Raw genomic sequence first — 21,622 nt, forward strand, 5'->3', positions numbered from 1 at the left:
TCGAGTAACGGACTGAATAAGTTAGCGAAAAGCCATTAGTGGAAGTGGTTTCTAAACAAAGTTAACAGGTGGACGTAGCTGGCTTTAGATCTGAATAACAGTCGCACATCTATAGCACGTAGCCACGTATTTATTTAACATGTATGCACGCAAGGCACATTTATAGAAAGAAATGCCTTCGCCCTATAGCTTGTGTGCAAAAGCACCCACGGGGAAATGCAATACAGAGCCGGGCACCTCCGCAGGCTGCGGCGCACGGCGTGTGCGAGCGCACCCGCGCAGCCCGGGCACAGCGAGGCACCTTCGTGTGCGCGCACCTTGCTCGGCTCCGGCGCCCGCAGCCGCGCAGCCGCGCAGCCCCGCGCAGCCCGGCGCCGCCGCGCAGCTCCGCGCCGGCGGCCGGCGGGGACACGCTACTTAATCCTGGGCTAATTACACCTGGAAATATTTCCTATTCGAGGCATAGGCTTTCCCAAGAGTGGAATAACAGATCAGGAGAAAGCATCGCAGCACGCACACGCACGCGAACTTCTCCTCCTTGTCCTTTTGGCACCCTGGGAAAGGCTCGGGCAGGGATAACCGCAGGAGCCGGGCTTTCAGCCCTTCTCCCTTTCCATTTCCTTCTTCTGCAGATTTTCTATGTCGTTAAAAAACACGAGCAAACAGACAAACAAGCAAACCAAAAAATCCCAACCCACCCTCAGTCCTGACTCAGGCTGAAACTGTTTCAGGCAGAGCTCCAGGGTGCTACGAGGAGAAGCAGAGAGAAGTTGCTGCTGCGCCCTGTGGTCCTGGGCACTTTCGTTAAGCCCCACGCCGAGAAAAGCCGTGCGAGCACGGCCAGTGCCTGGGGATGCTGCACAGGGAGACCGAGCAACAGACCCTCACGGAAATCGCCCCTTTAATGTGACACTGCATGGTAGAGACAGGACGGTTTTTAACTCGAGGGGCCGGGGAAGAGGGAATAGAGGGGTGCAGGGAAGCAAAGCAACCGCCTGGTTTGATATTCATTTTCTAGCTGCAGTTTGGAAGTGCTGGAACATCAGAGCGAGATGGGAGAGAGGGAGGAATAAGCCATTCCTAGTGTAGGTGGGTTAATGTCAAAGTAAACAGGTTAGAAACAGACGTTTTTAAAGGCTCTATTTCTCTCTTTACGGGTTACCTTCGAGGATAAATCCTAACAGACTGTATGGGGGGCAAAGTATTCATCTAAAGGAGATCTCAGCAAGTCACTCCCGGACAATAGTCCACCTCCTGTTGGGTTGCGTATTGATCAGGAGAGGAGCTGAAGATGTCGCCACACTAAATATTTACTGATCACACACAAATAGCCGGGACTTGAACGATTTTCTCCTGTGAGGAGAGCAGAGAGAGAAGGGTAAATCATTTTATTAGTGTGTATAAAGCAAAGAGCACACTCTGGCTTGGAGTGTTTTAAGATGTGTCTTCAGCTGGATGAAAAGAGTTAGGGAAATCGATATGGAGTGATTAGACGAGCCAGTCGTGTCAAAGAGAGAGGCTGTGAATTTCATGGATTTGGTTATACCGGGAGGGGGAAAATGTATCGAGAGATTAAAGGGAGGAACCCATTGTAGCAGAGCCAATGAAAAAATAATATCTAATCAGACCCGGCAAAGGTAGGGACGGGATAAGACCCACATTTCTAAAGAATCACATCAGCTAGAGAGGAATCAGGAACACACACGAAAGAGGCAAACGGGGGGAGAGCAGGCAAGGAGGAGGCTAGAAATGCTACAGAGTAAATACAGGGGAGGCAGGGAAAAATCTGCCTCCCCCGTAGAGCAATGCCTGAGACACTACGAAAGTGGGGACAAAAGACATGGGAGCGAGAGGAAGGAGCGGACGGAGCAAGCGGCCGCCTGGCTTTGAGATCAAGTTGAGGGGACTCCAGAGCTGGGTGTCCACCAGGCAGGGATGTCTCTAACACCAGCAGCGAGGGCAGATGCTCCTCTGATGCGAGGGTTTCAAATCCTTGGCGTCCAAGTTTGTTCTCCCCTCTCCTCCCCCCCCCCTCCCCAAGCAAATGTGGTGAGTAAAATGGATTTTAGCGTTTAACCACCTCATTTTATCCACGTAATGACAAGTCTCGTAATATGTAATCTACAGATTACTGCCATTCGAGGGAGACCACAAGTGGCATCAAAAATCAGCATTTCTGAAAATGACAAAATGGCTAAACTCAGCCCGCGCTCAAAAGTGTTTCGGCTGGGGAGTCGCTGCCGCAGGGGAACCTTCGGCGGCGTCTCAGGTGTGACAGCCTCCAGCGAGGGGTCCGGGCAGATTAAGGAAAACTTTGCCTGAGACGCACAAATGTGTTAGTGCCAAAGGGCACAAGGCTGGGAGCAGGGCAGGGCTCTGCCAGCCGACCCCGAAAGAGGTTCTTTAGGGAAGCTCGGCAGTTTTTGCCTCGATTCACTGGTATTTGGGCCGTGTCCAAACGCTACCTTCTCTGCGCGTGTTTTTCTTCGGAAGAAATAGGATGTGACTGCAGAGAACTAAGTCACGGGAGCGAGGGAAAGTTTGAGCCGCAGTTTAAGTGATGCTGCTCGCTGGGAGGGAGGGAAGCTATCTAAAGGTAGGAACCGGGGAGGAAAACTGATGTGAAAACAGCTTTTCACTTCTCCTCAAAGTGCTAATTTTGCTACTGTAAACAAACACTGAAGTTAGAAACAGCTGCAAATAGCCTGCCGGTCACTCAGGGCTAGGGCACGAAGGAAAAAAAGTGACTTTAGTTCATTTCGGGGGGTGCATTTCATCCAAACTCTGCTTTCTCCCGAAATCAGTGGCTGCTGCTGTTTTTGGTTGTGGAGAGGGAAAATATAGGCATATTAACTGCGTTTCATGTTAGCCTATAGAGTTCAGGCAGCTCTGCTGGATCACTAATGCAACAGGAAACCTCGGGATAGACACAGCCTAATTAACAGTTTTCCATAGCTGAAGCGATTTTTAAGAATCCCAGTGGATTAGACCAATATGTTCAGGTGTGAGGCTACGAGGGCCTATAACTCCTTTCACTATAATCTTATAACCTCCTTACCTAATTCCTTAGATTGCAGATAGGAAGAGTCTGACCCTGGAGGTCGTAAAGAGCTCGGTTTCATTAACCCTTCCCTCTCCAGCGCAGAGCCAGGGTTAACTGCGCTAATCTAAAGTGTGTGTGTGCGCTTGGGGGAGGGAGGGAGAAAGGGATCCGCAATAGAGGGAGATTCAACGGGGGTGCAAGGTTGAAAATGATTTCTGCTCCCTTCTATTGCATTCCCCTCCCCTGATCCAGAGGAAAATGGAAACGAAAGGGAACTTTTCTTTCCCATGCACCGGGAGGTGCCTAAATATACGGACGTTTGCGAGACAATTCATTCCCTTTACAACATTTCAGATTTTTTTTTTAATCTTTTTTTTTTTTTTCAAACGTGGAGGAAATGAAACCTTCTAGAAACGTCAGATATTGCAAAAAGCAAAGCAGTCTCCATCTTTAGGACCAGCAGCGATCTCTTTAGCTTCTCGTCCATAGTAGAGCTATGCTAAAAAAAAAAAAAAAAAGAAAAAAAAAAGAAAAGATTCTCAGCCTGTATTTGTCTAGTAACACACCTGGTTTATATTTTAATAGGTAGTTACATTGTATTGATTCAGGATACATCATTGATGTTGAAAGTTAATAACTCTCAAATTATATCTATCTGCCTACATACATAATTGCATACACAGTATAACACTGTAAAAATTTGCATTTTGCTGCACATTCTTTGTTCTTAAATATTTTAACACATTGAATTGTTCCTTTGAAGAAAATGCTATTGAACCACATGTTTAAGGAAAAGATGCTTCTAAACTATATGTTTAAGCAATGAAATTGTTGAGTGAAATACAGGTTTCTTTGTATTTCGCACAAACCTTGCCATACGCCAGTCTTAACCTATGCATCTGAACTGCTTTTTTCTCCCAGTCAGAAGGCAGAAATACGTGAGCTGCTGAGAGAGGTGGGTACTTTTTGGTAAGTTTGTTTAGCTATGATCTTCAGATACATTTATTGTACTTTCAAATTCTTTGGATACTAATTGAGCTAGCAAACAATATCCCAGCTGAATGTCTCGACTCCTTCCCTCTTTAACAAGCTCTGAATATAGAATTAAATTGTAGCCATCATTCTGCTAAATAATATAGCTTAGAAGTCAGTGAAAGTAAAAAAAAAAGTTAAAACCAAATTATACTTGCTGCCTGACTCCTTTTCCTTTCAGCAGTCCTAATAATGAACTCTTTAGGGGTTTTTTGATTTCTGAGTGACATTATCAAAAATAATTACCAGAATCAGAAGCAATTAGAAAGTTTGAAATAATGTGTCTAAATATTTCATACTCCTACTTCTAATACTAACCCATCAGTTGTAAAAAGGAACCATTATTTATTTATTCTGTGATAGTTTAAAAATACAGAAAGATAGATTATTTATGCTAGCAGTTCCTATTTTCCAGGGCCTGCCTGAGACATGGCATAAATAGAGATTGAACTATCGTGAAAAAAAAAAAAAATAAAAAAAAAGTCCCAAAACCCTGGACAGGGATACATACAGACAGAGAGATATATAACTGCATCTGAACATTATTACATATTACATTAGGGGATTGTTAAAAAATTGCATATTTATAACCTTATAATTAAAATACATTCTTATCTCTCTCCTCTGAAAGGTTGCAGCTTTCTTGGAAATATTTTGAGTGCATATTTTAAACTCCATGTCCTGAATTAAATTCAGATGAGCTGCTTTACCCAATAGTAAAGTACTTGTCTGCTTTCAAGGTTTAAGTTTCAACTGCCTATCAATCTCCATATCATTTTCTTTATATTTCCCCTCCTTATACTTGCAGACTATATTTAAAATGATACAACATTAGTTTATATCGAATTCTAATTTCTACCTGTAAGAAATTAATCAAGCTTACCCAAAATAATCCAGTGCATTTGACCGAGGGAAATTTGTACGAAGAATTTTCACATTAAGACTTAAAGCTAAACTGAAAACTTAAAAGCAAAGGGATACCAGCAAACAGTGAAAAATGGCACATCTACTCTTCCTTGATAAGCTTGCACTATATCACATGTTAGGAAGCAAAAATTTTTGAATCTAAGACCGGTTTTAGTTTTTAATAGGAAATAATTACATAGAATTTTATTTCCAGAGAGAACGTTCCTTCCAGCTACAGTGTTTTACTTTGATCTAAGTATTAACTGGTAATAAAATAACCATATTTTGGATCCTAAGCATATTGATGCTTAAAGGAATGTTATGCTTTCAATCAAATTCTAACTTTAGATTCTCCAAAGGTATTCATCCTTCCGTCAGAAACCGATTTGTTCTTTTACTCTTGTAGTCACTCACATGTGTTTTAGTATATTTTGTTATTTTATATCAGAATTTGCACTATGGAGGTGGGAGGCTTTTACACGGACTGAGATCACGTTCTGCCCGTGCAATTTGTGCTATTTATCATACAGACCCCCAGTTCAGCCGCTCTTTACACTTGTTGTACACCACCACCATCGCTCCTCTCTGAGAGCGACTACTGCAAACGTCTTCTAAGCAATATTTTGTTTTATATCTTCAGATTTTTCTTCACCTGGAGAATCAATCATTTGGACCCATCCCGAACAATTAACCTCCCCTTTGCATTAGAGACCCAAGTGCAGCACTTCATAAAGCCATGAAAAGGACATCCCAGACACTAGAACCGGAGCCCACGCCTGTGACGGGCTGAAAAAGGAGGGAGAAGAGTTTTTATCTCTTCCCCTTGCAAACTCTTAACAGTTCTAAGTTTCAGTGTGACAATAAAACAGTTTTGATAACAAAGCTCATGGGTTTCTCTGCCACATAAAGTTTTCTTAATAATAAAAAAGAAGAAACTTTATCCCTGCTAAATTAAAATAGGGCAGATGTTGGATATGGTTCATATTAGCCAGCCTTTCACCCCTTTGCCCCTGGCACTAAAGTTCTGACTTTTTCTTTATACTATGTCTGTTTCTAACTGAAAGGTATTATTCCTGCCCTAGCTCTCTTCTCGTATTTATTTTTTCAGTGTCTAAAATTAAACCTATTCATTTAGTAACATACATTCTATTTCGGATTGCTAAACCTGGCCAGAGAGGGGAAACATTTTCCAAAAAGTGATGCACCACTGACCTTAAAAGAAAACACAAGGCAGGGAAAGCTGTTCTTAAAAGGTTTATTTCTAGATAGGTTTGTAGCTCTGTTGACATTATAGGGATAATGGCTGTATTGCAACTGGCTTTCAAGGCCCAGGAGGTTTATGTTTTCTTCTGACCATAAGTATAATAAAATTTTAAAGGTGCACAAAGTCTCATCACTTTAGATATTTAAAGCTAGTTTGAAAAAACCCTTGTGAAACATATATTATAGTGGGAAGCCTTGCTGAGAAAGCAGGGATAGACAAAAAGGAAAAAAAAAAGCGCTTTTCCATAGTAGCTATATGAAAATCCTGGCGATTAAACTCCTAGGATAGTACAGTTCCTTTTTCCAGGGCTGAGAAGATAGAATTTATTGTCCATTTGGAACGACCAAGTTTAGGCTAACAAAAGGTCCTCTGTAAGCAGAAATGCCAAAGTTGATGTTTGGTGTAGTTTTCAATGCTAGAGTTTATATAGGATGGGGCTCTGCGCTATTTGAAATTACTCGTATCTCCGCAGCTGAAGACGATTTGACATACAGAAGTAAATGCTAGTAGGCAACGGCTGAAGGTTAATCAGCGTTGCTTTCTGAACTAGACATTTGAAAGCAGGAAAAAGTGAAAGCTGCTCCCTCTATCCCTTCCCTTTTCTAAGGCACTGCTAACTTTTATGATTTTTTTTTCTCTTCCTCTTTTACTATCTGTCTTTGTGCCTGAGGGCCGGTGAAAGAACACTGCAGATTCTAGATTGCTTTCAGAGTTTCCCTTTGCTGATGATGGATTACCATGTCAATTTAAACGGCATAGGATTAATTTGTTTCAATGATTTCTCTTTAGGCTGAATGCCAGTCTTTTTTTCTATCTCTCTCCTTGCTCATAATAATAATAATAATAATAACAACAACAATAATAATAATTCCTTAAAACCCCCCAATGCTTTTGATATCCCATGTTAAAAAGACAATAATAGAAATAGACAGGTTAGGTGTAATGTTGCAACGCAGTTACAGGTCTGAGTGTTTTTATCTTATTCTAAGGGGCTGAAGCATACAGTCAGTCACATTAAAATGAAATTGGATCCAACGTTTATTCAATAAATACTTGTCTTGTAGGTAATCCAGAGCAGAGTGCTTTTGACACATAAGGACTTAATTTGTCTTGGATAACAAGTTATTAATATGGCACATTTAAACTTGCCACCTACAATAAGGTCATTTAGATCTATAATATGACTCACAGGAGAACTTCATAAAGCGAGAAACAAAGTTTGAAACTGCGTTCTAGAGCGCGGCTGCCCGTGCACGTACACAGCTCGTTGTTTGCCTCTTTCCAGAAGAAAGTTCGGAGCAGTAGGAGCCACCCTAACCAGAATGGTGTACGTTGGCTCTTCCTTTAAAGCAAAACAGAAGAGGAAGAAAAGGACCAAACCAAACATTTTAAAATGAATAACCTTTAAAGTTGTGCCGCTTCTGCTGGCAAACTCATCACAGCTTTGAAAGTGAAAAAACAACATTTGGTTCTGAGTGGAAATTCACTTGCTTTTGCACCATACCTCTTCCACGTGCTTTGCAATTTACTTACATTTAATAATAAGCAAGGAAGTTGGAACATAATCCACCCATGAATGTTATTACTGTAATTTGATTGTGCTATGTTTGTTCATGCATTAGCTGTATACGTAAAGAGTGGGGATGTGTGGCGGTGATCTGTGTACAGCCTGAACAAACAGGGATGTTTCAGTATATACAAAACCAAAAATACTCTGCAATTCTTTTAAGATTTGGAAAGCTGGAGATGGGGCACTTAGTTTCAGACCTGTCCTAACCTAACCTAACCTAACAGTGCCTGCAAGAGCTGCCTCAGGACAGGTATATTGGGGGCATGCTGCGCAGGACGTGTTTTGTGGCTGGCAGTTCAGTCTCCACACTGTATGTGTGAGCTTTACTATGCTGTTTTTATGTATTGAGCTCTTGGTTGCTCTTACCCTGGCAGATTATGTCTCTTGAAGTAACTAAATCTTATTTTTAAGCTCTTCCTGGGAAAAGGATGTTACACATGAGTAGAAAAATGCAGGCAAGAAAGGCTAATTGAATGAAAAGAGAGAATTAGGTTAAAAATAGAGTACAATCTAGTATCACATTTTCACTAGTGTAACCTGAAATGAAGGTGTCTCCGAGTCCCTAGTGATGCCAGAGTGTTTAGATGTTGGGCACAGATGGAGACACCTATTGAAATGTGTCTGAAGAAGATTAATAGGACTTGTCAGTGTTGGGAAAGCACTGCTTTGCTGTAAATTTCTACTAGCACAAGATGAATTACCGATGAATGCTCAGTTATCAACCCCATCACTATCATTGGATACTAAATCAAATTGAGCAGTTATCTACAATCAGAAAATTTCTTTTAAAAATAGGCATACACCTTTAGGCTTAAACTCTTTAATAAGACAATATCCTCTGTGGTATGTGTGTGTTCACTAAAGGATACATTTTATCGTTTCTACACAAAAAGCTTTTTTTCAGTAAGAAGCTCCAAGTTGTGTGTGAAATCGGGCTTGTCAAACAATAGAAGTTATTCAGAAAATACAGGTTGTACAATATAACCTTCTGCTGCGGGCCTGATCCAAAACCTGTTTTCATTCATTTCATTAGACTTTGGATCAGGCCCTTTTTGTGAGCGGTTTATTGTCATCACTCTCTCCCTTTTTTGGGGGGGATGATAATAAACTTCTCCCTACCATAAAGACTGAGCATCCGAATCCTATATTAATGCAACACAGTTGTCAAGACTGAGGGTATACATATAATAATAATACTCCCCCAAACATATTTAGGAAATGACAGCTTAATATAATGAAATATGTGATGAAAGAATCTATGAATAGTATTTTAGGTAAGAATATTTCCTTCCCTCCTTTATAAAAGAGCTTGCAAAACCATCACAAGCATCTACCAGCCCAGTGAAAAAGTATATTAGCTGTATTTACAATGTGCAGATGACAATGATTTAATATTAAATAAGCATTATGTATTTTTAGTTTCTAAGATTTCTCTCCCTCTCACCCAGGCACCTACTTCATCCAAGGAGATTTACTGTAGCATGTTTCTGGAAGTCAATTTTTCCCTTTTGTTATAGACAAGTGCAGTCATTTATGTTTAGGGAGGGAGACAGGTACAGTGCCTTTATCTGATCTGTATCCTCAACCACATCCACGTTCTTAATCAACGGCAAATTCCTGTTGTCCAGGATCAGGCCCCATCTGGGCTACTTCTCAGCCAAGGGATACATCCTTCCCTTCACCTCCACATATCTTACCTGTGATGCATGCTACTTTTGGAGAAAGGAATAATACGCTATTTACCGCAGGGCGCAGCTTCAAAGCCTGTCTGTGTTTCTCATCTCCAGCCAAAGCTTATTATTTACCACCCAAAAAATTAGCCAGTAAGGGATAGTAGCAGTTATTGCCTTCGTTTTCACATCCTAATTTTCACACAGAAAATGTCCTCTATTTGGGCCAGCTTCTCCATCAGATGGAAGTTATTAACTTTAAGTAGAACTGAGCCGATTTCAGGCAGCCACGGTCCGTGCCCTTCTAACACAGTTCCTTTACAGCATCCCCTTGTTTATTTTTTTCTTTGGAGGGCATGATTCTTTAAACATGTTTGTTTTACAGAGAGCAGCAGTGGATTCTTAACTTTTTTCCCGCAAACATGTAAAGAGAATATTAATATAGAATATTAATGGAGTCGGGTGCAGCAAAATGCTTTTTAGATTGTAGTAGCTGAGAAATATGAACTAGTGAACATAATCCATGAACTCTATTTGGTTACTATAATACTCCAATCTGTATTTATTACAGCCCCACTCTGATGCTTATACAACTGAAATTGCTAGATTTATACACGCTAATGGTTTCACAATAAGAAAAACCTGTGTTCTTTATCTTTCTTTTCCTGTCCAAAATAACCCCTTCCACATATACTTCAGGCTTCTCCGGACCTTGTCTGGGTTTAATCACAGGCTGTGGGACAAAATGTGCATTATTAAGAAATATAAATATTTTCAGAAGCAATCAAAGGGTTGAAAGATTGATTCGACATGTAGATTGGATTTAATTCGAAGCAGCTTTGTTCTAATGAGGACTACTGGGATACAAAGACAGCAGCCGCTTATGGCCACCAGTTGGGAACTTCAATTCATTGCAGTAACCTGTCAAGAATTTCAAGGAACTGCTAGGTATTAAGCAACAAAGTGGTGGGGAAGCTGGCGGTCTTTTGTTTTCAGCCTCCTCCTTCAGAGGACGGGTTTGTATTTCATCGTCCCTGTCTTACCGAAATGACAATTATGGCTAATTTCTTGCCGCACACAGGGCTGAATTCTGCAGTTCCTCGCTCAGGCAAAACTCCTACTGGATTCAGTGGGGGCTTTGCCTAAAGGGTGGGTGGCAAAACTTGGCTGAGCCATAACTACAGTAAAATTCAAGAGATCTGTAGCAATTTGCACTGCCTCGGGACCTGGTGCGGTTGCTTTCACGGTGCCTTTCTCTGCTAGATTTCACTACCTGTGCTCATGGATGTGATGAGACTTTTTGCTCAGGATGGTGTTTTTCAGTGCAAAGACGTATAGAGAAACGCAGCCCTGTGTTGGCTTGGAAGCTCTGGTATTGTTGTTGGATGACCCAGCGGAACTGCTGGCCGCTACCTACTTCGTAGGGAAAAACCTGCAACGTCCAATAAAACATCCTCAGTGATGAATCTTAACAAAATGGGACACCTGACTGCTTTCGCCTCAGACTTAGCAAATCTGCTGGTAAAATTTCTGTGTGCGCTGGGGGGGGTCACGTCACAGGTACTTGGGGAATGCGAGACCCTGTCAGCTTTCCTAAATGTCGAACATACAGTCACAATCACAATATATACAGGATCAAACACTGACTGGTTTCTCTCTCCCCTTAGTGCTCTCCCCCCGCCTTGCTACTTTTGTCCATAAAAGCAATAGAAAGAGAGAAAGCTTGAATTTTCTGAACTGTTTCACCCATCCACAGCTGGAATTCCAAAGTGAAATGAAAATGCCTTTAAAATCAACCCTACATGGGAGCCTGAGAGAACAAGTTTTCCTTTGTTGTAGGGTATAGTATTATTTGCTGTAGGTTTTTGATATACATTCTAAATTAGGCCTGCAAAGGAATGCTTCATCTTTAATTCATCACTCTCAGCTGAAAGAGATTAGCAATGTCTAGCACGCACCCTTCGTATGGTGCTGACCTCATCAAGTATGGCCTGAAATTAATTAGTCTCATTCATTCCAAATGGAAAAGGATAATGGAGCTGCATTTTAGAGATGACCATCACAAATTGTATGCAGCATATTTAAAATCCCCCCACACACACTTCCCTCCCCATTTAAAAACTATGTAGATTAAAATTCTTTCCAGAACTTGCAATATGTCAGAGTTATCAAGGCATTAGGGGCAGAAACCTTTCAGTTTTTATTTGTGGAACTGGGAGCCACATTTTGTGCGTGTGGCTGTAAAAGCAGCGAGTCTGTCTTAATGGCAGAACACCTGGAATTAATTTGATATTTCCAGGTGCTCTGGCATACTGGGGCATCAAGGCACTTGATGTTTAAACATTCTTCCACTCGCTCACTTAAATCAATATGAAAGTGGTGTCCTTTTGTCATTCATACATGCAAAGTGCTAGCACAAACTCCAGCTTGGCTTTAGAGTCCTACATCACTCATAATCTAATTAGAAATCAGGGCAGAGCTGAAGCAGCATTCTTTGTGGATTCTTGGGCAGCAAATAGGGATACTTCTCTTTTGTTTCCCTTCTCGATTGCATCGTTCACAAGCTTTCACACCAGACCTCTAAAGGTGGTTAGGTGCCTCAAGATGTTGACAGGCATGAAGGACAAGATTGTTAAAGGTATTTAGGTGCCTACCCTGGTTGATTTCAAACGGAATTAAGCAACTGGACATTACTGGGGGAAAAGAGAAAGAAAGAAAAAAAAGCTTCCACTGTGTATGAAAAGGTCTAAGCTGGTGTCCCAAACCCTAGCAACACAGCTGATATTTTTCCAGGGTAAAACTGTCTGCAGGGTAATTTCACTGAAGTCTGCTAATTTTTACCGATGTCTGTGGGCACTTAGCTCCTTAACTTTGAGGGGTGTACTGCAGCCCAATCTGCCAGGTCAGCCAGCTCTTTCGTGGCTGGGAACGGCGGTGGCATGTGCTCTGGTTGTTTCCCTAGGGATCGGGAGAGTAATAAAGAACGTAGGATTTCCTGTAGGAATTTGGAAGATAACTATGTCTAAGACAATGGTGAGGACTGGGCCAAAATCCAGATCCATCCTGGATTCCTCCGTTTGAGTATTTCAGTCTCAAACTATGACTGCTGATGGATAGTAACGACATGGACATTTCTCTCTCCTTACTCCTCGGCATTAGACGACCAAGAAAGTCTGAGATAATATTTGGAACAAGAGACATGCTTTTCCTCACACCAAATAATTCATTGTGAATCTTTGGAATTTGAAATGACAAGGTTAAGATGCCCTATATCTGTTACTCTAGGGGTCGGAGAATATTTCTGTAGTTTTTATGCCCAAGCGTGGATATGCAGGGAAAATATTTTGTGATATCTGCTATAATCACCCGACATCCTGGAAAATTGAAATTTAATTATTTCTCTTCAACCCAAACAAATGTTTGTCCTCCAAAGACTCCATTCATTAAGACTGCCATTGAACCCGGACTGAACGCCCTATTATTACTAAATGAATTTACATTTGTCTACCATGAGTAAAGCTGCTCACCATCTGATAATCCAAATTTGCTCAGGAAAAAAGAATGAGCAAATGTTAGAAGCAGCAGGTGAACTCATACCATAGTTATTAAGCCTTCTTTCAGGGGAAGCACAGGACAGATTAAATTGTTATGTTAGGCCATGTTGTGAGTCCATGTCAATTTTGTCTGAGATCTTATCTTAGCTCAGAACTGTTTCCTCCTAAATTAAACTAAATGTTGAAGACATGAAAAGCATATTGACCCAAAGATTCAAAAGTTTGGACTCAGCAGCCTTCTGATCTTTTGTTCACAGAGTATTGAATTATGAAACTGTGGAATATTAAATAATCACAATTATTTTCAACTTGCCTAAGTTCATTCGTCAGGCTGAAACACTGACATGGATTTCTCTTACTGGTTTTTCAGAACAAGACTTTGATTCTGCCAGAAAGCTGGTTTGAGTTGTCACAAATCTTACAGACTGTGGTCCTATACTTATATGGAGTTTCAGGTACTGACCAGATTTGGTCATGAATTCAGGCTCTGGTGCTCTTAATCCTGCTTTTCCAAATATCACTGTCCAATAAACCAAGAAAGAAAAAAACTCCACTGAAAAACCCAAACCCCAAACCCTACAGTCAAAACAACCAAAAAATTCGAGTACTTTGTTTGTTCTAGTACTTAGTAGTTGTTATCATGCACCAACAGTTCTTGAGATTCAGAAATGCCATGTAATTCACCTGGGATAAGAAATCATATTTAAAAATGAGCTGAACAGACATTTTTAGGAATAAGTAAGTTTCTAAATAAACCAGCTTTTTAATTCCACCTTTTCTGTATTAGCACTATAAATCAATACACTCTGCACTTGGAGGAACCTAGATGAGTTTGAATTGTCATAATTAAATATCATCTTATTTCTTGCAGCACAGTCAAACACGGAGTTTTACTCCTGACACAAGACTTTTCTCAAGTAGGGACAACTTACTACAGCAATGATTTAAGCTCCAAGTAGTTCCATAATTTTTTTAGAAAAAATATCATTACCAAAATACCTAGCACAGTTCATTCCTGGTGTCAGAGCACTGAATAGATGAGCTATAGAAGAAACAATATTATTTACTTACCTTTTAAATACAAACATAATGATGATACATTAAATAATGTGATATATTGAGTCGGACTTCCAATTATCTACATACAAACTGTATGTTCATTCATCACTTCATCCACTCAGCTGTAATGTTGGCTAGTGGTAGATACTGACACTAAGCCATAAGTTTGAATGGGAAGAAAAACAAGGGGAGTGCAAAGCTATATATTAGCTCAGACAAGTAGGATGTCATTGCCAGCATGAATTTGTTGATGACACCAGGCATTAAGCAAGTAAATCTTTACCCACTCAAGCAACAGTTCACTTACTTTCAGTAAAGAGTTCCAGGAGGCAATACAGCAGCAGATTTACAACAGGAGGTACCTCTGTACTAATAGTGGCTGGAAAAGCCTAAGCGAAATACAGTGATTCAAAATGGAGGCTCACCTTTTCATTGAAAAATTTCATCTTCTTCTATTTTAGTCTCACTTTAGACAAGGCAACAGTTTGGGTTTGTTCTTTCTGGGGGTGGGGAAGGATTATTTTCTGTGAAGTATCAAGCTCACAGAGTCATTTTGGATAATTTCTGCTCTCATCTAATGAAGACTGCGGAGAGGTTCAAAGGTACAAAGGCAGCATCCAGTTCCCAGTATCGGGGGGGGCTTCAGTTGAGGGCTGAGGCTTCACAAACTCATGTGTGTGAGGTCTTATCCTCCTCTGAGTTTTATTTCGCTCCCATTTGTACCTGACATCAGTGACCTATAGTGGTTTCTCCTAAATCACTGGACATTGCAGATCCGCGCATATCTGGTGAGTACACGTGCGGAAAATGGATGTGTGTTGCTAGCCATTGCAGGAAGTAGTTCTTTTTCCCAGCTAAATTATTTGGCTCCTCCTCTGCAAGACTTTCTTTCCATACATACTAGCGCCACCTTCATTTTCTCTTAATAACAACGTAAATGAGTACTCTGTCGGTGTAATTACAATACTACTTCTTTTACTGCGAATACTGGAAGTCCATAACCTGTAATTCACTTTTTCTGATACTCTTCTATTCTTTCACTAGACATGTTATTTTAAAATGCCTAGGACCTGAAAGCTAAATTTATATAGTGACGTATAATAGCAGTGGAAACTAAGCCTCCCCCTTAGCTCAGGTTTTAGAGCTGCATTACGTCTCTTTGCATTGTTTGGTGCCTTGTTCACCTAGAAATATCACACCCACCACTCTCAAGATGGTTCCAATGTCAGAATCAAACGGGAGGAAGCAAGACACGTCCCCATCTGTTTAACTTAAGGTAAGATTCTATGGAAAACTAAGGCTTATTGGCCTGGAATAAGTTTGCTTTTCCATTATTCCATGGCAAATTCAAGGGCAAGCAGCCATTTTGGGCAAATAAGGGCACTCTCTCTCTACCATGAAGCTGGCATATCTTTTGTAACACACCGACACCCTTCTTTTCTAGGGATGAACCATCACAAGACTGTGACAAAGGCAGAACAGCATGGGGACCAAGCACACACACAAATGGTTGATCCAGTTGGGGCTCTAACTGCTGCCAGGTGATGGTTCAGCTATCAGTCAAGCTATCAGTCACATCTCAGAATACCAGAGGCTGGAGAAGCACAGGTTAAACTGTTCCTGTCTTGTTCCTGTCTTGTCTCACTCTCTTCAGTGATTCGCGCTGTATGAAGCACTAAGAAACAAGCCAACGTGAATGCATGACCAAGCATGCATTTGGTGCTCCCATGGAATATACCTGAAGTGTGAAGTTTCATCCTTCGTTTCTGCAGGTAGGAGCATATTGTGTAGGCTCAATCTAGCTCACAGATTTAGTGTTAGTGATGAGCAAGACAATAATGTACGCAACCCATGCAGACCCTCATCCTCTGCTAGAACTGACACGGTTTCATCATTTTCTCTCTATTTTCTGAATGAATAAGCCAGCACGAGGGGAGCATACTTGGACACATCCCATTTGATAGCTGAAAAGAACAAACTGACAAACGTTTTTAATAAGCTGCAGCTTATCAACATCCCAGCGAATACATGGTGATACTTTCCATTGGTTATTCATGGACGCACATGGATATGATGATAAACTGCCATTGAGTCCAGAGACTGGACAGAAATAAATCACCAGATAAAACACAATTTTCCTTGCGAAAATCTTTACGGAATGTGTTCCTGTCCCAAAACACTACTGGAATTACATGCAGTAATGCTCCCTGAGGCCTGTCAACCCTTGTAAGTGAGCATATGGTCTGCCTAGCTCTTCTAGTACCGGTGCATGGTAAGTAAACACACAGCAATGTCAGAGCAAACAGTAGGCTGTTTAATAGCATGAAATTCTGTGGCTACTTCAAACTTTATCTATACTTCAGAAATGGATTCCCCTTCTCTGCTTACAAGCTGGGCTGTTGGAGCAAGCACAGCTTGCAGGAGAGGTAGGAGAACATTGAGACAATTTTCTTTGCAGGGTGAAGGGCATTTGTAGCTATCTCCCACAGAAGCTGATGCTGCCATGGAAGGGTCCTGGTATATAGAAATTGCATTTCCTGATGACACTATATTGCCTTCTTCAATACTCTACATGTCCCCTGGTGCAATGCAACCTAAACAGTAACTGGAATAGAGAGAGTGCCCTGAAAATAAAAACCCCACTGTTAATCAAGGCTGGCAAAGGGCAGAACATTAGCTGGGGTAATTGTATTTCTGATGGAGTCAACAAAGCTAGGCTAGTTGACGCTAGTAAAAAGAGCTGGTCCTGCCTCTTTGCTTCTCTCACTCTGGCAGAACATTGTACTGAAAACACTGGAGTAGGGATCAGGCCAGGAATGAGTGGCTGAGTTGCAAAGCAAATTAATTCCTGCCAAAAAAGTTCAGCTATGCTTAGAAGTATGTAAAGTGTCTGATTTGAGAAGTGTCAAGTAGCATTTGTGACCAATTATCCAAGATGAAGGGGGCAGAGCTATGTTTACACGTACTAAACTTCAGCCAAAGTTTGAAAACTCCAATTCATGGACACGCATCAAATTTCCTTTCCAGGCTTGACATTTGCCTGTACGCACGCACGCACATTGCTTGGGGATGACAGGAAAACATGATTACAACTTGCAAATAATACAAATAAAAAAAAAAGTGAGGGGAGCTGCCATGCAGCAGCAGCATGGTAATTAAGCCTATACTGTGATGTGCAAAAAAAGTTGTGGATCACTGTATGAGTAAAATAGCTTTATCAGCTGAGCTGAAATATTGTGTGTGATGTGTCTGTATTATTATTTTTCCACAACCTCTGAAGCCCTGGGAAATGATCTACACAAAAGAATAAGAAATGAAAGCTGCCTCTGCCATCTTCTGTTTAATTAACACAGGTATACCAATTTGATGCAATTAATCAAGATACTATGGATTAAACAGTGACTCGTAGCTGACAACGACAATATTATCATTACTATGGCACAAGAAGGCTAGAAAATGATTGTGGTGACTAGAAACACTGTTGGCAAAATTTTGGGTTAACCGATTTTTCATTTGGCCAAGTGTTTACCTGCCCCTGCCCTTTGCTTTCTCTTCCCAGACCCTCCACAGTAACCACCAGAACGGCAACAACCTTTAAAGCAATTCTTGTTTCTTCTAACAGGCCTTGATGCTAAAGGTCTGACCTTAAAAAGGGCAGTGCATGGGGAAGACAGCAAGAATGGTTACTGGAGTGAGCTCCTGGCCTTCAACCCTTCCAATTACCGCTATTTGAGTAGCCAGTGCAGTATATCCATGATGGCGAGAGAACAGAGCCTTCCAGCTAAGGACTTTTCAACACACTAACTCTGTCAGTGCTGGATGCTGTATCACTATGTAGGTTGCCTGTGTCTATTTAATAACCTGAGTACAAATTTGCAGAAGCTGGTTATCTGCAGTTCCTGTAACTTCGCAACCATATTTTAGTGCCTATTTCATCTGAAAACCCAGCTGTTCTTCTTGGGTATTTACACAGAGATCTGGGGAGAACTGTGACCACTCATACCAGCTGGAATAGTTCAGACTTCAGATTTCTTGCCTATAGGAGAGGCACAGACTGGTTTGCTACAATGCAATTGTCCCCACTGATGTACTTCAAGCTCTGACGTACTGGGACCACCATCTGCGGGTGAGAAGATGGCTGAGTTTCCTGGGCTCATTCTCTGCCCTTAGCTTAAGAATGTTAAATTGGGTGATAACGAGTAGTAACTATGTCCCTTTTTATAGTGAGGTTGACACTTGCCTTCCAGTAAACAGACACAGAGATGACCATCCTCATTTCACACAGGTCACCAAACAGCCCCTGGGATGGTAAGGGTTATTGGTCATTTACCAAACTCTGTTTGACATGGGTTTATGGGTGAGGAAAGGCATGATATTGCATTACCAATCCCTGGGGCTAGCCAGTCTCCCTAAAGAAGCTTTCATTTAGCAAGGCAACTGCTAGCCTATGGGAATCAAAGGTTTAAGAAAAAGAGGACCCAGTAAGAATTGCTAATGCTTCCTTAGGACAGATGTCAGACACACTGAAACTCACTGCTACAGTGCTGCAATAGCTGCTCCAGGACACTTAATGGTGGGCATATTTTTCCAATAACTAACCTCTCCTTTCTCCCACCAGAACATCCATTAGGTTACTTATGATGTTTCTGTCTCTGCCCTATTCTGTTCTGCTCCATCTCCCTGGGAAGGTGATCCGCACCTGGGGGCAAGCTCAACGTAGCAGCTACTGTGTGAACTGCTGTATTTTCTAATAGCCTAAAAGTCTAGGAACCATGTGTCTTCCCCATTTCCTGGATGAAACAGGCAGCAAGTGCTCTGGTTTGATGGATACACTGTTTTTCACATCTGAAAGAACAGGGTAGCCAAGGGGATATTTCATGCAACTTCTGAAGCCCCCCTGTTTGTGAGGAAAGAGGAGCAAGTATTCTGAAAGCTTGTCCCCATTTTTCCTACTGATATAACACCTAGAGTTGTTTGGAGCTCAGGAGGAGGGAGATGTTCTCCTGAGCTGAACTATCCAAACATTTTCAATATCCCAGAGCAGAGATGCTAAGCTCATTTTCTTGGCTCTGAAGGAGCGGTCTTTGGTAAAAAATAGTCAAAGTGCTGCCTTTTTACAGATGATAGATGCAACGCTTAATGTTGTAACAGTTACAGGAAGGAGAACATCTGTTGCTCAGACAAACCAAAAATTTAACCCAAACCCATCCCAGCTTTCTTCTGATCTCAAAATCCAGTGTTGTTCCAAACTCATTGCCACTGGTCAAAAATCCTCTTTCCCTTTTCTACCTTGTTTGTAATGTGAATCATGAGACACTGGGAAGTTTGCATTTGCTGTTTGCATGATCCTTTCATACTGTTGTGATAATAGTGCATCTGATGAGTCAGCAACTCTTTCTTTCTTTTTTTTTTTTTAAATACCCCATTTCCAGCAAGTTTGTTGCCCAGTTCCTGCTCACAGCCAGGGAACAGCTGTAAGTCAACGGAGAAAATGAACAACAAGAAGGTAAGTGAAAAGAACAGTAAATGCAGGCTATTCGTGTGACAAGATCCAATTCATTTTTATGTCAGGGAGATTTTTAAGTGGGACTTCTCCCAGTGGAGAGATCACAATGCTCAAGGCTTGGTTCACTATAAAGACAATACATAATTTATTCAGAGTTTATTATTATTTTTTATCACTAGTTTACCAGTCACACAGAGCGAGGGCACAGATGAGATCAGGGCCTAGTTTATTGCTAACTATTGTACAATCTCCAAGTAAGAGCCCTACAAAAGGAGTTATCTGCTTTACAGAGGCAAATGGATGGATCCAGGCTGAGACTTAAAATAACCGGTCCTCAGGAGCAAAGCTGCGAACCCAACCTAGGACTCTCTATTCTGGGATGTGTGGCTTGTTGATTTAGACATCTTTTCTTTTTATGTTTATTCTGAATGACTGAAATGACTAATTGAATAAATGTCATGCCCTTTTGAGCACTATTTATTATATTTATAGAGAACAGATTATCTATTCTCTCAGTCTGGTGGAAATATTAAGAATGATACACTCATCAAGAAAAACTGCAGGTTGGGTGGGACTGAGAACCTTGTGTTTTATTCTGCAGTGCAATCTTAACCTCTGCTTGCGGTATGGCAGACTATGCAGGCTCTGGGACTACTGCGCCGTCCTGTTCTACTCTGCTTTCAGGCTGCAATTAGAAGTCGCATTGGGAAGAAGCAACTTCCATGCAAAGATGCGAATGGAACATGAATACTATTCCAGTGTAAGTGGATTTTTGTTCAATTTGTGTTTTATACAATATAAAAGTCTGTCTTTAATTCCAGCCTAGTCATGAAACTGTCTTTGAGGACTGTTTGTTCAATTCAATAAAGCATACATGTATACAATAGCAATACCATTTATATTTCAAATTATTTTACCAGGTCAGCCTTTTGTGATTTAGCATTTCACTCAAAAGCGATTCAGTAACACACATTAGTTGTGTTACCTTTCTAACTCTTGATGAATTGGATGATTTAAAAAATAGACTATTTATATTTTAGTGTACTGTAACATTTCTCTGCTATCTTATTTGAATAACTGAGGCTTTTATAAAAATAATAAGATCTAAAAATAATTCTCAAAGACAGAATAGATGCACATTACCATTTTCTCTTTGGTACTTGTAGGTCTTGGGTTATCTTACACAACCTTTCCGTGTTGGCTAGAGTTTTACTCTTCGGTAGTTCTGTTGAAATACAGAAGGTAGTGATAACAGATAATGTCTGTTATAGTTTTTTTTACAGATGAAATCAGAGAAGTGTCCAAAAGTCTAGAAACCACTCAATACCAGCAGCATGACCCTCTGTGCTACTACTGCTGCTTTAAACCAGTTTATTTAGTCATTTTGATTGTAACTACTTAGATGCATTCACTCCTGCTGCAACAGCTGTGATACAAGACGGCACGTTTTAGATCATGCAGTCATTTCCATCCTGGATTTCATGAGGGAATTATTCTCATTTCAGAGATCAATCATTCAAATAGCCTTCCACATTTTCCAGGTGAGATATTAGGTGCTTCCAAGAAATATTCAGAAAGGTGACGAGAAAATGACAAGTTTCTGGCTAGTCAAAAAGCTCAACAAAAGTAGACTTGCATCTCTGAAGGTTTTCTGCCTTCAGAAAAGTGTGCCTGAAAGGGATGTATTAACTTTACTGACTGACTATCAGCTGCTCTCTGTCCCCAGAAACAGTTCCGAAAATGACTGAAAGAATCTGATGATACTAAAAGGATAATTAAGTTTCATTGTGGGGATAAGAGGGTAATCTGTCTGGATAGATCTAGGACCTAGTATTGAAAACTGTAGCATCTGCATGTAAAAATGAGTAATTTCACACCAAGATTTCTATCAGGATTGTAAATTCAAGGAGTAAAAAAGTAGCTTTGCTTAATAGAGCATCTCCCTCTCCATCTTCCTCTAACTCATTTTCTTGTTCTCATTCTTCCTTTTGTGTTACTGGAAAAACATCTTTCATGAA

General features: G+C 40.9%; 1 protein-coding gene across 14 annotated transcripts in view; it reads left to right on the top strand.

Annotated features, from left to right (window-relative positions):
- The window catches only part of LOC106485329 (uncharacterized), a 41,287-nt gene that overhangs the window by 4,025 nt on the left and 15,640 nt on the right, over positions 1-21,622 (top strand). For 6 of the 14 annotated variants that reach the window (XR_010885763.1, XM_067305873.1, XM_067305880.1 and 3 more), the window contains exons 2-8: positions 15,287-15,374; positions 15,543-15,639; positions 15,753-15,870; positions 16,021-16,370; positions 16,462-16,524; positions 19,531-19,604; positions 20,206-20,364. Coding sequence is in view for 11 of the 14 variants with exons in the window: in XM_067305873.1 (XP_067161974.1) it covers positions 16,337-16,370; positions 16,462-16,524; positions 19,531-19,604; positions 20,206-20,364 (330 nt within the window). In the remaining 3 variants the exon portion in view is untranslated. Of the gene's footprint in view, positions 1-13,058; positions 13,495-15,286; positions 15,375-15,542; positions 15,640-15,752; positions 15,871-16,020; positions 16,371-16,461; positions 16,525-17,378; positions 17,452-17,720; positions 17,933-19,530; positions 19,605-20,205; positions 20,365-21,622 lie in introns of those variants that run through there. The other 8 variants (XR_010885764.1, XM_067305877.1, XM_067305872.1 and 5 more) reach the window with 8 other exon arrangements.

Source organism: Apteryx mantelli, chromosome 15, assembly GCF_036417845.1.
Source record: "Apteryx mantelli isolate bAptMan1 chromosome 15, bAptMan1.hap1, whole genome shotgun sequence".
Lineage (NCBI taxonomy): Eukaryota > Metazoa > Chordata > Aves > Apterygiformes > Apterygidae > Apteryx > Apteryx mantelli.